The sequence below is a fragment of the Rana temporaria genome, chromosome 9, assembly GCF_905171775.1.
Source record: "Rana temporaria chromosome 9, aRanTem1.1, whole genome shotgun sequence".
Lineage (NCBI taxonomy): Eukaryota > Metazoa > Chordata > Amphibia > Anura > Ranidae > Rana > Rana temporaria.
The window spans coordinates 53,489,600-53,504,447 of NC_053497.1; the positions used below are offsets into that span (position 1 = coordinate 53,489,600).

The window sequence follows — 14,848 nt, forward strand, 5'->3', positions numbered from 1 at the left end:
ATGCACGTCTGGAAAGTTTCCCGACGGAGCATGCGCTGTATGCCCCTTGCAGACTTGCACGAGCATCGGGAGCATGTGGCAGTATGTCGGCTATAGTGCCCAGGTGCCATCTACAGCTGATCGTCAATTTGGATGTTCGGAGGCTTTCGGCGGATCCGTACTGCGCAAGCACTGCGCATGCGCAGTACCGGGCAATGCTTTATTCGACAGGGGGCATTTATCGAAAGGACACCGGCAGCTCCCGTCCCCTCAACAGCCCCCCTTCACAGGGGGCAGAGCAGAGAGCTGCTGACTGACAGTCACAGCTCTCTGCTCAGGGAGCACTGAGAACCGAGCGATCGGCAGTGTTTGATCGCTCGGTTCTCAGTCTTAGAGCCAGTGGGTGACTAGATAAGTATGAATCTTCAAAGACAAACAAACCCATACTTTTCTTTTCAATGTTACCAATTTGCAGACCGCCTCTACCTTATAACACTATCCTCTTCCACCCTTCTCTGAATTACACAACAGGTAAATTGCAGCATGCTCATGCATGTTGAGGTTTTTTATATAGGAGGGCATCCATGCAATTCATTACAGTAATCTGGCCACTTTAGGAAAGCAGCCTCCTGGGTCAGGGGGATATTAGGAGTGATGGTAGCAAATGCTATAAGACACATGCCAGCAAAATGGCACAGTAACAATGGCACCGCTTGTTGCTGATCTGATAATATTTGGAAAGAGATCATAAATCTGGTATTTTGTCCCATAAAGGTGACAGCCTTAGTTATTGTGTTAATAAATACACATATGAAAATATCAATCGTCTACATTCTTACAATCAGCTGAATCTGAATCTGAATCTGATAAGAGAGGAAACCTTCAATTATACAACCAAGTCCATTGCCAGAAATCCTTGCTTCTAGCCTTCTACAATGCAATGTATATTTATAGGTTTCTCAGGTGTTGTGTTCTGTTTGCTTTGTGTCAGCAGACCTTAATCCATTTTTGATAAAAAAACATAACACAGTAGGTCATTGATAAGTAGATTACTCACAACTTTTCCTGTGTTTTTATTGGACGTAGCTGGTCTTTGAAGAGGACACAATGAAATCATTCAATATACGTTGGCGATATACATTGGTTAGCTTAGTAAATCTGTTTTTCTGGCAGAAGTTCCTCTTGATACAACTATTTAAATGGCACTCTCTGGGCCATAAAGCAATTCTGAAGGGGGCAGCCTCCACTAAAGGCACAAAGATGGATCAAGGACTGAAAATCTTCACTCTGCTGAACTTGTGCATAATGGGTATGACTTTGCTATTTAAAATAGGTACATACTCTAGGTCAGCCATTCTCAACCAGGGTTTCCATGGAACCCTAGGGTTCCTCCAGAGGTGGTTGGGGTTCCTTGAGCTGTGGCTGATTTACCTCCTGTTTGATGGTGCCTACATACTGCTGAGCCAATGCCACTTGGAGGAGCCAGTGGTATGACACTAAGGATCTTTATAGCTCTCTGTAAGAGGGCCATTCTTACCACCACTGTAAAAAAGGTCATTCTCACTGAAGTAAGGGGCATTGTTCCCACTGACTCCCAATGAATGGCTTTTATCAGGGGTTCCCCGAGACCTAAAAATTATTTTAAGGGTTCCCATGGGGTAAAAAGGTTGAGAAAGGCTGGTCTAGGTAGTCAGCCTAGGGCAGGGGTAGGCAACCTGGGGCCCACCAGCTGTTGCAGAACTACAAGTCCCATCATGCCTCTGGGAGTAATTGTAACTGCCAGTCTTACAATGCCTCATGGGAAATATAGTTCCACAACAGCTGGAGGGCCCCAGGCTGCCTACCCCTGTCCTAGGGGAATAAAGTTAGGGCATTTTTACATCCTGGCACTTCTCTCCTTCATGTAAAAATCATAATTTTGTTTGCTAGAAAATTACTCAGAACCCCCATACATTTTATATATATATATATATATATATATATATATATATATATATATATATATATTTTAGCAGACACTCTATGGAATAAAGTGGCGGTCATTGCAACTTTTTATCTTGCACAGTATTTGCGCAATCATTTTTCAAACGCCTTTTTTTGGGGGGGGGAAATTGTTTCATTAATTAAAAAATAACAAAACAGTAAAGTTAGCCCAATTTTTTTGCATAATGTGAAAGATGATGTTACGCCAAGTAAATAGATACCTAACTTGTCACGCTTGAAAATTGCACACACTCATGAAATGGCGCCAAACTTCGGTACTTAAAAATCTCCATAGGCGACGCTTTAATTTTTTTTTACAGGTTACCAGTTTAGAGATACAGAGGAGGTCTAGTTCTAGAATTGTTGCACACGCTCTAATGCACGCTGCGATACCTCACATGTGTGGTTTGAACAGCGTGTACATATGTGGGTGGCACTTACGTGTGTGTTCGCTTCTGAGCGTGAGCTACCGGGGACAGGGGCGTTAAAATTTTTTTTTTCATATATATATTTTTTTTTTTACACCTTTTTTTACATTTTTTTATCACTTTTATTCCTATTACAAGGAATATAAACATCCCTTGTAATAGGAATCACTATGACAGGTCCTCTTTATGGCGAGATGCGGGGTCAATAAGACCCCACATCTCTCCTCCTGAAAACATGAGATTGTAAAAAAAAATTCACAGATCTCATGCTTTCAGCCGCAATTGCGGCTTTGTTTACTTCCGGGTACCCCGGAAGTAAACAAAGAGATGGAAATATCTATCGCCGTGAGTCGGCGCCGGCCAATTCGTTCTCTAGGTGGCGGGATGGCGACGAGAGGGGGGGGGACGTCCCCTCCCGCCGCCTATAAGAACTATCAAGCAGCGGAACTGCCGCTATGATTGTTCTTATGGTGCGCAGAATCGCCGGCTGAAATGAAGGCTATTTGAATGATGCCTGTAGATGCAAGCATCATTCAGATATCCCTACCTCAATACCAGGACATCATATGACGGCGTGCGGTATTGAGGTGGTTAACCACTTCCCACCCGGTCAATAGGCAATTGACGTCCGGGAAGTGGTTGTGAAATCCTGACTGGACGTCTCATGGGGGCGCGCAGCGTGGCGATCGGTGATGCGGGGTATCAGTCTGACACCCTCAGTCTGACACTCTGCATTTCCGATCTCGGTAAAGAGCCTCCGGCTTGGCTTGGGCAGGAAGGTGCGTAAGTGCCTGGTATGGAAGTGGTTAATAAGTGCAAAAAATAAATAATAATAGTCTGCTGCTGGATCTGATCATTTTTAAATGATCTTTGCCCAGTTATCAGTTAGCATTTTCCCAGCTATTTCTGTGGACTACATTACAGCTCCCCCTAGGTTATGGAAATGACGGGAGTGGTGTGTCCTGTTGTTCATGCCCTGGGGCGATACAGGGCATTGTTAAACATTGCTACCCTAGGACAGAAAGTGTGTTACTGGCAGGATCATTAGGTGAAGAAAAAAAAAGCATGGAAAAAGAAAACAAATTCAGCCACCACATCTAAGGACTGGTAAGTTGCAATATTTTATAAATACGTTCTTGGCTTTAGATACACTTAAAGTGGTTGTAAACCCCTCTTTACAACTTACACCTACAGGTAAGCCTAGATTAAGGCTTACCTGTAGGTGCAAGAAATATCTCCTTAACCTAAACGGTTAAGGAGATATTTGCTGTAAGGACTGTACCGATGTCTACGGAGCATGCGTGCCTTAGACACCGGCACAGGCGCACTGAGCGTGTCGTGTTTGTGAATGGGGCAATGGGGGTTTATGCTGTAATCTGGCGCATGCGCAGGGATCTGACGGTCCCGTGCGCATGCGCAGCAGTGACATCATCGCCTCTCCCGCCAGTCACAGCGCCGAAGCGGCGATACAAGGAAGAAGACTGTAGGAGACATGGCAGCGGCGGCTGAGGGGACCGAGGAGAACTTCGGGACTTCGATCTCAGTTAAGTCAATCATGCTATGCATACTAGCTCATTATGACTTTGTCTTGCAGGGCTTTTTTTTTTAAAAAGGTTAAGGGTTTACTTCCTCTTTTAAGTCAGAAACACCTTCAAACAATACAGTTGTTGTCTTGACAGATCAGAACTAAGTCAAAATCTGAGTGTGACCAACATAAGGACAAATATTATAATTTTGCGGACTATCTTCACAGCTGTCAATTTTAGAAATTTAGGAAGCCTTTTGCATTTTCTCTTTGCAGCTCAGACCAGAAAGGACTCTCTGATCATCCATACTCTGTACACCAATGTCACGGTACCTACCTATCAGCTTGGAACCACTGAGATTGTATCCTCACCAGTGCAGATGACCCAGAAATATCCACTTCTAGTTGCCATTACAGCTAAGAAGAACGCATCTCTATGCCATACTCCTACCGAGACTGGCTCAGAAAGGGCAACCACCTCCTGCCCTGATCCACATCTGACCATTTTTATAAAGGGGACCACAAATTATGGGATAACACACATGTACAACATCCACGTCATTGGAGGACTTTGGTTGACAATAAATGTTGGAATAGGTTTATCTTTCAGTACTGTGGCATTTGTGGCAGAAAAAGATACCGCCAAACTATATCTCGATTATAATTATGAGAGCAAATCAACCAATATAAAAGGTCTAAAAAAAAGTGGCAATGCTACAGTCACTTCTGTTATTCTTCAGACTGCCACTGTTCAGAAAAGACCTTCTGAGGCACAGAATCGCATGGTGCTGAGTGGAGAACCCGCACTGCGTAAGTAGAAGATAAAATGTATCATTTTTTTTTTCATTTTCCATATATTATTATTATTATTATACAGGATTTATATAGCGCCAACAGTTTACAATATAAAAAGGAGACAATAAAGTTATAATACAATAAAATACAAGAGGATTAGGAGGGCCCTGCTCAGAAGAGCTTACAATCTAATAGGGTGGGGCAGGTGGTACAAAAGGTTGTAACTGTGGGGAATGAGCTAATGGAAGTGGTAAAAGATTAGTTGGAGACGTGATAGGCTTCCCCGAAGAGATGAGTTTTTAGGGATCGCCTGAAGGTAGCAAGAGCAGGGGACAGGTTGAGGTAGCGAATTCCAGAGGATGGGAGAGGCTCTGGAGAAATCCTGAAGACAAGCATGGGTGGAGGACACGAGGGAGCTTGAGAGTAGGAGGTCTTGAGAGGAGCAGAAAGGACGGCTTGGGTGATATTTGAAGACAAGATTGGTGATGTAGCTTGGGGCAGAGTTGCGAATAGCTTTGTATGCAATTAGTTTAGTTCCGAATTTGTTTTTTAAATTTGTTAATTCCGAAAATTTGAATTTTTAAAATTTCCGATTTTCTGATTTACAAATTTTTTAAAGTCCGAAATTCCGAAATTACAAACTTCCGAAATTTCGAAATTCTGACTTTTGGAATTTTAGAAATGTGACAATACATAGATTCATGCAATGCATGAATATATATTTTGTTGAGTGACAGTGCAGGAGAGAGGGGGCGGCGCTTCTGCGCCCACTATGGACGCACCGCCACTGGTCATCGGCAAAAAGACATACCTTGCCCACTAAACCTTTAGTTATATCACTTACATATACAGTAGAATAAATTAAACAGGACCCAAACCTTACTTACAGCCACACTCTGGATATTACAATATATTTAAATATATTGCACATTCAGCTTAGTCCCTGAACTCAAAGAGCTTAATTTTATACTTGAAACTTGAATCTTTGCTTGATAGAAAGTTCAGATCTGAAGGTCAGAGGGAGAGGTCACTAACATAACAGTTGTCGCTTAAGACTTGTTTCAGCCTTTTCTTCCCAGGTGCTGGAGCAATATGGGGAATCATTCCACTGCTTCTGATCACATCACTGCTCAACTGAAGCTGACAATAGTCTTTCTTATTGTAAGTTATGTTAGTTGTCTGTGTTAAGGAATGTACACATAGCGTCTACAAAATAGGGGATAGTTTTATGGGATTTTTATTATACATTTTTTTTACTAGTAATGGCGGCGATCTGCGATTTTTACCATGACTGCGACTTTATGGCGGACACATCGGACAATTTTGACACATTTTTGGGACCAAATGACACTGGCAGCGAAGGGGTTAACCACTAGGTGGCGCTGAAGGGGTTAAGTGCGTCCTAGGGAGTGATTCTAAATTAGGGGTTGGAGCAGGGCCGATCCGCCCTATAGGCTCACTATGCAAGTCGCTTAGGGCCCCACAAAGCTGCGGAGGGCCCCACAAATTACGAGAGGCCCCCGCCTGGTGAGAAGTCATTTTTGGCCCCTCACCCTGCTTCTTAATTTGCTGGCTGCATGGGAGAAGAGGTAAGTAGCCAGCACCCCCCCGCTTCTCACTTTAATGTAAAATGTAATTTCCGACAGCAGAACACCCCCTCCCCCCGCTTCTCAACTTTAATCTTTAATGTGACATGCCATCACTGTCGGCAGCGCCCCCACCCCGCTTCTCAACTTTAATGTGACATGTCATTTTGCTTAGGGCCCCAAGGAGGTCAGGATCGGCACTGGGTAGGAGCTACCAGTGACACGTCACTGATCACTGTTTACAAAGGCATCCCCCTGTTTTGCCTTTGCGGACCGCAATAGCGGGCTGCCCGGGAACATCGAGTTCCCGGTACCTGCGAGCGCACTCACGAGTCACGCGGCGGGCGGCAAATTTAAAGGGACGTACAAATATGAACATTTGTCTGCCCGTGCCATTGTGCAGACGTGTATCTGCGTGCGCTGGTCGTTATGTGGTTAAGACACCTCTCCTAGGGAAACATTGAATTTCACATGTCATCCGACTTGGGGTCTCACAAGTCGGATCCTATTTCGCATCAGTGAGAACCGAGCCTAATGCATTCCTACTTTTCCCAAAATAAATGTAAAAGTGTCTGGAGTTAGGTTTTAAATTGGTTTAATATTTTTTTATTTATATTTACCTTTACATGTGCTTTAAAGCCCAACTCCAGCTGCCTTTCTTATTTTAAATATATAAATCTTCACTCTTTGGTTTGTACTCCTACTAACCAGATTCCTGTTATTTCTATTTGCAGACTTCATCACATTCACTACAATCAAAAGATACATTCTGATTAACATATCTCTATATTGCAACCATTATTTTTATACCTTATTTCTTTTGCATGATTGAAAAATTAAACACTTCTGTGCATTATGACTGACATTCTGATGTATCTAAATCCAAAAACAAAAATGGAATATATTGCAGCTTGTCAGTTTTTAGATGTGGTGGCTGCATTCGTTTTTATTATTCTGTCTTTCTTCCTCTGTTTTTTTTTTTTTTTTTTAACAGTGTCATTTTATTATACACAAACAACAAATACAGTGGAACCTAGGATTACGAGCATAATCCATTCCAGGAGAAAGCTTGTAATCCAAAGTACTAGTATGTCAAAGCTTCCCCATTGAAGTCAATGGAAACAAAATTCCATTCCGCATTGACTTCAATGGCATGCAATACCGCATGTGGCCAGAAGTAGGGGCGCCGGAGAGGTTCGGAAACACCCGGAAAGTACAACTCGGCTGAACTCAGAAAACCTTAGAAAGACTCGGGATCTAAGTATTTCCGAGATTTTCTGAACGGCGCGATTGTCGCCGTTCAGCTCTGCTCGGCGCCCCCCACATCAGGCCAAACGCAGTATTGCACACCGCTTTGGCTTGAATCCACATCTACAATATGGCCTATTAACATATACCAGTGTATAAGAAATGGTTTTACATCCGTAGTTTAGGCGATGGAAAACAAAAACAGGCATACAAAATGCGATTATTCAGTTCAAAAAGGATAAACATAGGAAATGGCGTGTTCTGATTTTACTTTCTTATCCTCTTCCTCTGTTTTTACATGGTGAACCTGCCAGCAATGCACTTCCCATCCCTTCGTGTCTACACTCATTCTTCTATTGGAGGCAGCCATGGTTGTCACACAGGCTGGACTCCAAACATGAGCATTCTGTAATAACAAGGTAATAGTAAGAAATACGTAATGGACTTTAAAGCGATATTAAACCCAAAACCAAAATTGTAATATATCGTAGCTTACTAATCATTAGATGTGATGGCTGCATTTGTTTTATTTTTTAGTCTTTTACCTGTTTTTACCTGGTGATCTGGCCAGTAACACCTCCTACAGACACGCCCCTGGAGAAATGAGCACAGGAGGCACAGTAGATAGCAGCAGTCTGGGGGGGAGTGTTAGACGTACTAGCAGATTTAAAAACACTAACACATTGAAACTGAACTTCAGCTAATGCTTTATAATCAGTTACAGCAACAGTTTTTCCTTTTGGGATAAAGGTTTTACATAATGTGCAATTCGTTTAGTTCTGCATTCGTTTTTTGACAAATTTTGACCAATTTGTTAATTCAGAAATTTCTGAATTTTCATATTTTCCGAAATTGTGAATTTACGAATTTCGGAAATTCGGACATTTCAAAATGCAGAAATTCTGAAATTTGGAAATTCGGACATTCCAAAATGCAGAAATTCAGAAATTCGATAATTCGAAGTTAGAAAATTCCAAAATCCAGAAATCCGGAAATTCAAAAATGCAAAGTAATTGGAAATTTGGAAATTATTAAATTGGAAATTGGAAATTAGGAAATTCGAAGTTAGGAAATTCAAACTTTGAAAATTCAAACTTTGAAAATTCAAACTTTGAAAATTCAAACTTTGAAAATTCAAACTTTGAAAATTCAAACTTTGAAAATTCAAACTTTGAAAATTCAAACTTTGAAAATTCAAACTTTGAAAATTCAAACTTTGAAATTCGAAAATTCAAAGTTAGAAAATGTTAAATTCAAAAATCCGGAAATTCGAAAATGCAAAGTAATTTGAAATTAGGAAATTGCAAATTTGGAAATTCGAAGTTAGGAAATTCGAAAATTCGAAAATTTAAAGTTAGAAAATTTGAAATTCAAAAATCCGGAAATTCGAAATTCCAAATTTCCGAAATTCCAAACTTCCAAATTCTGAAATTTGGAAATTCGGACATTCCAAAATGCAGAAATTCGGAAATTCGATAATTCGAAGTTAGAAAATTCCGAAATTCCAAAATCCAGAAATCCGGAAATTCGAAAATGCAAAGTAATTGGAAATTAGGAAATTGGAAATTAGGAAATTCGAAGTTATGAAATTCGAAGTTAGGAAATTCGAAGTTAGGAAATTCGAAGTTAGGAAATTTGAAAATTCAAACTTTGAAAATTCAAACTTTGAAAATTCAAACTTTGAAAATTCAAACATTGAAAATTCAAACTTTGAAAATCGAAAATTCAAAGTTAGAAAATTTTAAATTAAAAAATCCGGAAATTCGAAAATGCAAAGTAATTTGAAATTAGGAAATTGGAAATTAGGAAATTCGAAGTTAGGAAATTCGAAAATTCAAACTTTGAAAATTAAAAGTTAGAAAATTTTAAATTCAAAAATCCGGAAATTCGAAATTCCAAATTTCCGAAATTCCAAACTTCCAAATTCTGAAATTTGGAAATTCGGACATTCCAAAATGCAGAAATTCGGAAATTCGATAATTCGAAGTTAGAAAATTCCGAAATTCCAAAATCCAGAAATCCGGAAATTCGAAAATGCAAAGTAATTGGAAATTAGGAAATTGGAAATTAGGAAATTGGAAATTAGGAAATTCGAAGTTAGGAAATTCGAAAATTCAAACTTTGAAAATTCAAACTTTGAAAATTCAAACTTTGAAAATTCAAACTTTGAAAATTCAAACTTTGAAAGTTAGAAAATTTGAAATTCAAAAATCCGGAAATTCGAAAATGCAAAGTAATTTGAAATTAGGAAATTAGAAGTTAGGAAATTCAAAAATTCAAACTTTCAAAATTCAAAAATCGGAAATTCTGAAATTCGAAAAATCAAAAATTCGAAAATTTAAAGTTAGAAAATTTGAAATTCAAGAATCCGGAAATTCGAAATTCCAAATTTCCGAAATTCCAAATTTCCAAATTAAAAATTTTAGAATTTCCGAAAAAAGCAAAAAAAAAAAACAAATGAAATTAAAACGAAAACTAACAAATTTTCAGCAGTGCACATGTCTATACATAAACAAATAAAAGCTAATCATAGTAAGCACCCCTGTCAGTGTTAAATGGTCTGTTTCATGCCGGTAACGGCAAAAGAGCTTTTCTGCTGAAAAACAACAGACTTTCTGGCTGGATCACCAGATAAAAATAGAAACAAGAAAGCCTTAAAAAGGAAACAAATGTATCACATCTAAGAATTGGTAAGCTAGAAGTAGAATAAATGTTTGCTTTTGGGTTTAATACTGCTTTAAAGGTTCCAACAAAACCAAACATTAAAAAGCCAGTTTTTTTTTTTTTTTATAATTTTTTTTTTTTTTATAATCTTAAAACCTAATCTCGTTGATGTGATATTCTACTGTCTACATGTTTCATATTCAAACAGCACTTATTCAAAGGATATGCAGGTTTACATTTTGAAATGTTATAGATCATGCATGTAAAATGCCTCCTACTGTATCATCTGTACACAGACTTACACTTAGGGCAGGTTCACAGCAAATACAGTCCAGTGCATCTTTAATCTGCATCAAAAAGATATGCACAATGTTTTCCATGTATTCCAATGGCTGAAATTCAAACCAGTGCAGTGTGTTCCAGTGCAGCCAATTATAGAACATGCTGCATTTTTCTTTACGAGACTCATCAGGAACGTGGCAAAACGCATTAAAAACAAACCGCAACGTATCAGAAATGCACCGGAATGCATAAAGAACATCCAAGCAGAAATGCATCCGGAACACAGAAATTGTGGTGTGAACCAGGGCTGTCTAAATAGCATCATGGGCCCCTGGGCAAATAAATGCTCTGGGGCCCCTACACTGATGACAGTGCAGGTAAACAGACATCAAGCAGGTAGGAGGCAGACTGCCTCCCCTGTGTATCTATCACTCTCAGTGTCATCATGGGGCCCCCAATATCGGGGCAGCGTGGGCTCAAGGACCAGCTGCTTTGGGGAAAGTGCAGGGCCCCCCATGCAGCTGGGGCCCCTGGGCAGTGCCCAGGTGTGCCCTCTCATTAAGACAGCCTTGGTGTGAACCGGCCCTTTAGGGTGTACTTGCTGTATTTAGTGTGTACTAAGCTAATTCCACAAGATGACTCTGCCTCTGAAAAGCAATCTATATTCAAATAGCTTTTCAAAGGCATTTAACAGGAGGTGAGAACGTGATAAAGGTGGTTGCCTCCTTATTGTCCATTTTAACCTGGAAAATACCACACCACTGCGCCATTTCAAAACGGGTCGCATTTAGTGGTGCTCCTGGCTGCCAAACGCAACAGGGAGATCATTTTAGCTGCAGCCGCAATATAAGAACACCCCTATGTGCAGCCTTTGCAGCTTGAGGCATGCATTTAGGGGGGGTAGTAACAATGCATCTCAACTGCGTTTTTACCATCCCCACTCAAGCAAAAGTCTAAACAAGCCCTAACTGAACAGCTCGGACATTGGGAAGTGCTCTTTATATAGTGGGATATACAGGTTGTGTCAAATGCTATTATTAATAATAATAAGGGAGGTGAACTTCTGATTGAACTTTTAATACTTCGGATGATGACACAATAATGACACAATGAACAGGGTCTGGAATTAGTACTGCAACAAATCATGAGACCAGCTTGTGAAACGATATCACATTGTTATTGTGGGTTTTGGGTTTCACAATGATTGCAAAAAAAAAAAAAAAAAGGGCCGTACAGTCCGGAGAAACATCCAGACCACTGAAGCCCTGTACACACGATCAGTCCATCCGATGAGAACGGTCCTTCGGACCGTTCTCATTGGTTAACCGATGAAGCTGACTGATGGTCTGATGTGCCTACACACCATAGGTTAAATAACGGATCGGGTCAGAACGCGGTGACGTAAAACACAACGACGCGCTGAAAAAAATGAAGTTCAATGCTTCCAAGCATGCCTCGACTTGATTCTGAGCATGCGTGGATTTTTAACCGATGCTTTTGCATACTAATGATCGGTTTTGACCTATCGGTTAGGCGTCCATCGGTTCAATTTTAAAACAAGTTCTACATTTTTTGACCAAAGGATAACTGACCAATGGGGCCCACACACGGTCGGTTTGGTCCGATGAAAAGGTCCTTCAGTCCGTTTTCATTGGTTTTGACCGACCGTGTGTACGCGGCCTGAGAGTCTAATCACTAATGTCTAATGTGAATTTGCTGCATGTTGTGTGCAGAGAGAAAAGAGATGGCACCTGGCTCTTTTAGATAGGCAGAGTAGGATGGTTGCCAAAGTAGTAGTCTACCATCTGTATATTTTTCCTTCTCCCTCCATATATTTAAAGGGGTTGTAAACCCTCCTGTTTTTTCACCTTAATGCATCTGAGACCGAGGACGAGAGGGCATCCGTGATAGGCGGAACACTAAACACAGTGTCTCCTGGGAAGCGGAGTGTTCGGCCTATCACGGAACAGCATGTCACGGATAAGGTAAGCAGTAACACGCTGAGGCATGTTATTGGGCACAGTGAGGCATGTTGTGGCGCACAGTGGGGCATGTAGTGGGGCACAGTTAAGCATGTAATTGGGCACAGTGAGCAGGGCCAGATTAAGAACATCATGGGCCTGGTGCTGAGGATTTTGGTGGGGCCTTTTAGGCTGCATTCACACCTCCGCGACAAGTAACGCCGCGTACGCGGCGTATTTTGCCGCGAATAGTGTAACTTTTTTTTTACAAATCCTTCCTATTGCTTTGTATGGCCGAACGCCAATGCCGCCTGAAAAAAAGGGTCCGGGACTTTTTTTCATGCCGCAGGTGTACGGCGTCTATGAGATGTGAACCATCTCATAGACAGCAATGGGAATTCTCCCCTCCAGCGGCACGAGCGGCCGGCGTCGGGCGTTTTGTCGCGGAGGTGTGAATGGGGTGTAATAAATAATAAATAAATGCGTGGGAATGACATGAACGCAGCCCGGCCAAGGCAAGTGACCAAAGGCACAGAACCCAGAAGGAAGACCGGGTGAAGATGGAAGTGTCCAGGCCCCGCCTGATTCATCACAGCACTGGAAGGCTCAGTCTGAAAATTTAAGTGTACACTAATGTGCTAATATGCTGTGCATACTTGTACGTTGTGGCATAACCTACCCCAGGGCCTCTAAAAAGTAGTAATGTCAGGAAAGTTTACTACCGCTTTATTATCACAGGATCCCAGGAGCCTCTCATGGGGCCCCCTACTGACCCGGTGGACGGTGGCCCTTGGGCAGTGCCTAAGTGCACAGTTGCCAACATTTAAAAAATATTTTCAGGGCCACTTTTTTATATAAGTGCTATATTTAGAGTAGCTGAGATCCCGATGTTCCTCTATACATCATAGTAGTAATCACAAAATTAAATGAGTACTAATAATGGGGCAGAACAAATATGAGAACTGATATTTCCTTTAGTTGAACTAACAAAAGTGTGTCCATTCTAGAGCTGGTAACATTGAGGATATTCAGTATAATTTTAAAGAACTGTTTTTGTGGGTAAGCGACATAGGGGAGGAGTATGGACGGTATATAAGTGGGAAGTATGTGCAGGTGAGGGAGAGGAATGTGGAGGGTCTAACAGTGGGCACTATGTACAGGAGAGGAGTACAAAGGGTACGGAAAAAAGCACTATGTACAGGAGAGGAGTGTGAAGGGTATGACAATGGGCAGTATGTACAGGAAGAGTGTGGGGGTATGACAGAGGGTAGTACGTACCAGAGAGAAGTGTGGAGGGTATGATGGGGCAGTATGTACAGGAGAGGAGTGTGGAGGGTATGACAGTGGGCAGTATGTACAGGAGAGGAATGTAGACGGTATGATAGTGGGCTCTATGTATAGGAGAGGAGTGTGGAGGGTATGACAGTGAACACTATGTATAGGAGAGGAGTGTGGAGGGTATGACAGTGAGCAGTATGTACAGGAGAGGAGTGTGGAGGGTGCGACAGTGGGCACTAAGTACAGGAGAGAAGTGTATGACAGCAGGCACTATGTACAGGAGAGGAGTGTGAAGGGTATGACAGTGGGCGCTATGTATAGGAGAGGAGTGTGGAGGGTATGACAGTGGGCACTATGTACAAGAGAGGAGTGTGTAGGGTATGACAGTGGGTACTATGTATAGGAGAGAAGTGTGGAGAGTATGACAGTGGGCACTATGTACAGGAGAGGAGTGTGGAGAGTATGACAGTGAGCACTATGTACAGGAGTGTAAGGATATTTAGGGACTGCGTAGTGGTTAAGCGGGTCATACATGGATTGAAATTACGCCAATTATGCAGAGACCAGCCATAGTCAATCTATGTATGGGCTAGCTGGTTTTACACAAGTCAATCTATTAATCAACTTGAGTACAACCAGCCTGTTTTTTTTTTCTTAAAACAATCAGTGCTGCCAGCTAAAGTTAGCAACACTGATCATTGTACTCACTGGCAGAACACAATAACACTGCAGGAGTGATTCCCCCATCCACAGGTCAGCAGGTGAGAGGGTGTGTGGGGACAGGCTGGGGAGAGATACTAGTCAGTGGCTGGGTAGGCACTGGTAGTATCAGAGCCAGATACACACAGGTTACATACGCCACGATCGTTAGAGCGAGAACAATAATTCTAGTACTAGACCTCCTCTGTAACTCTAAACATGTAACCTAAAAAAATGTAAAGCATCGCTTAGGATACCAAAAAAAATTGTGCTAACTTAACTAACTAACTGTTTTTTTAATGAATGAAACATTTTTTTCCAAAAAAACATGTTTGAAAAATTGCTGCGCAAATACCGTGCTAGAGCTGCACAATTAATCGTTAAAAAAATCGTGATCTCCATTCAACCCCCCTGACGATC

The 14,848-nt window shown here is 41.4% G+C and overlaps 1 protein-coding gene across 1 annotated transcript; it reads left to right on the forward strand.

Annotated features, from left to right (window-relative positions):
- Positions 1–1,113: 1,113 nt before the first annotated feature.
- On the forward strand, positions 1,114–7,152 carry LOC120914438. The gene is made up of 4 exons (XM_040325132.1): positions 1,114–1,288; positions 4,192–4,725; positions 5,790–5,871; positions 7,031–7,152. Exons 1-3 carry the CDS (start codon positions 1,240–1,242, stop codon positions 5,846–5,848), a joined length of 642 nt encoding a protein of 213 aa, XP_040181066.1. The 5' UTR covers positions 1,114–1,239; the 3' UTR covers positions 5,849–5,871; positions 7,031–7,152.
- The last annotated feature ends 7,696 nt before the right edge of the window (positions 7,153–14,848 follow it).

Bases quoted from the DNA above. Each gene is read 5' to 3' on its own strand.
- LOC120914438 (XM_040325132.1), top strand. From the start codon at position 1,240: ATGGATCAAGGACTGAAAATCTTCACTCTGCTGAACTTGTGCATAATG. The intron at 1,289-4,191 runs GTATGACTTTGC...TTCTCTTTGCAG, and splicing joins GCTGAACTTGTGCATAATGG to CTCAGACCAGAAAGGACTCT. The intron at 4,726-5,789 runs GTAAGTAGAAGA...TTTTCTTCCCAG, and splicing joins GAGTGGAGAACCCGCACTGC to GTGCTGGAGCAATATGGGGA.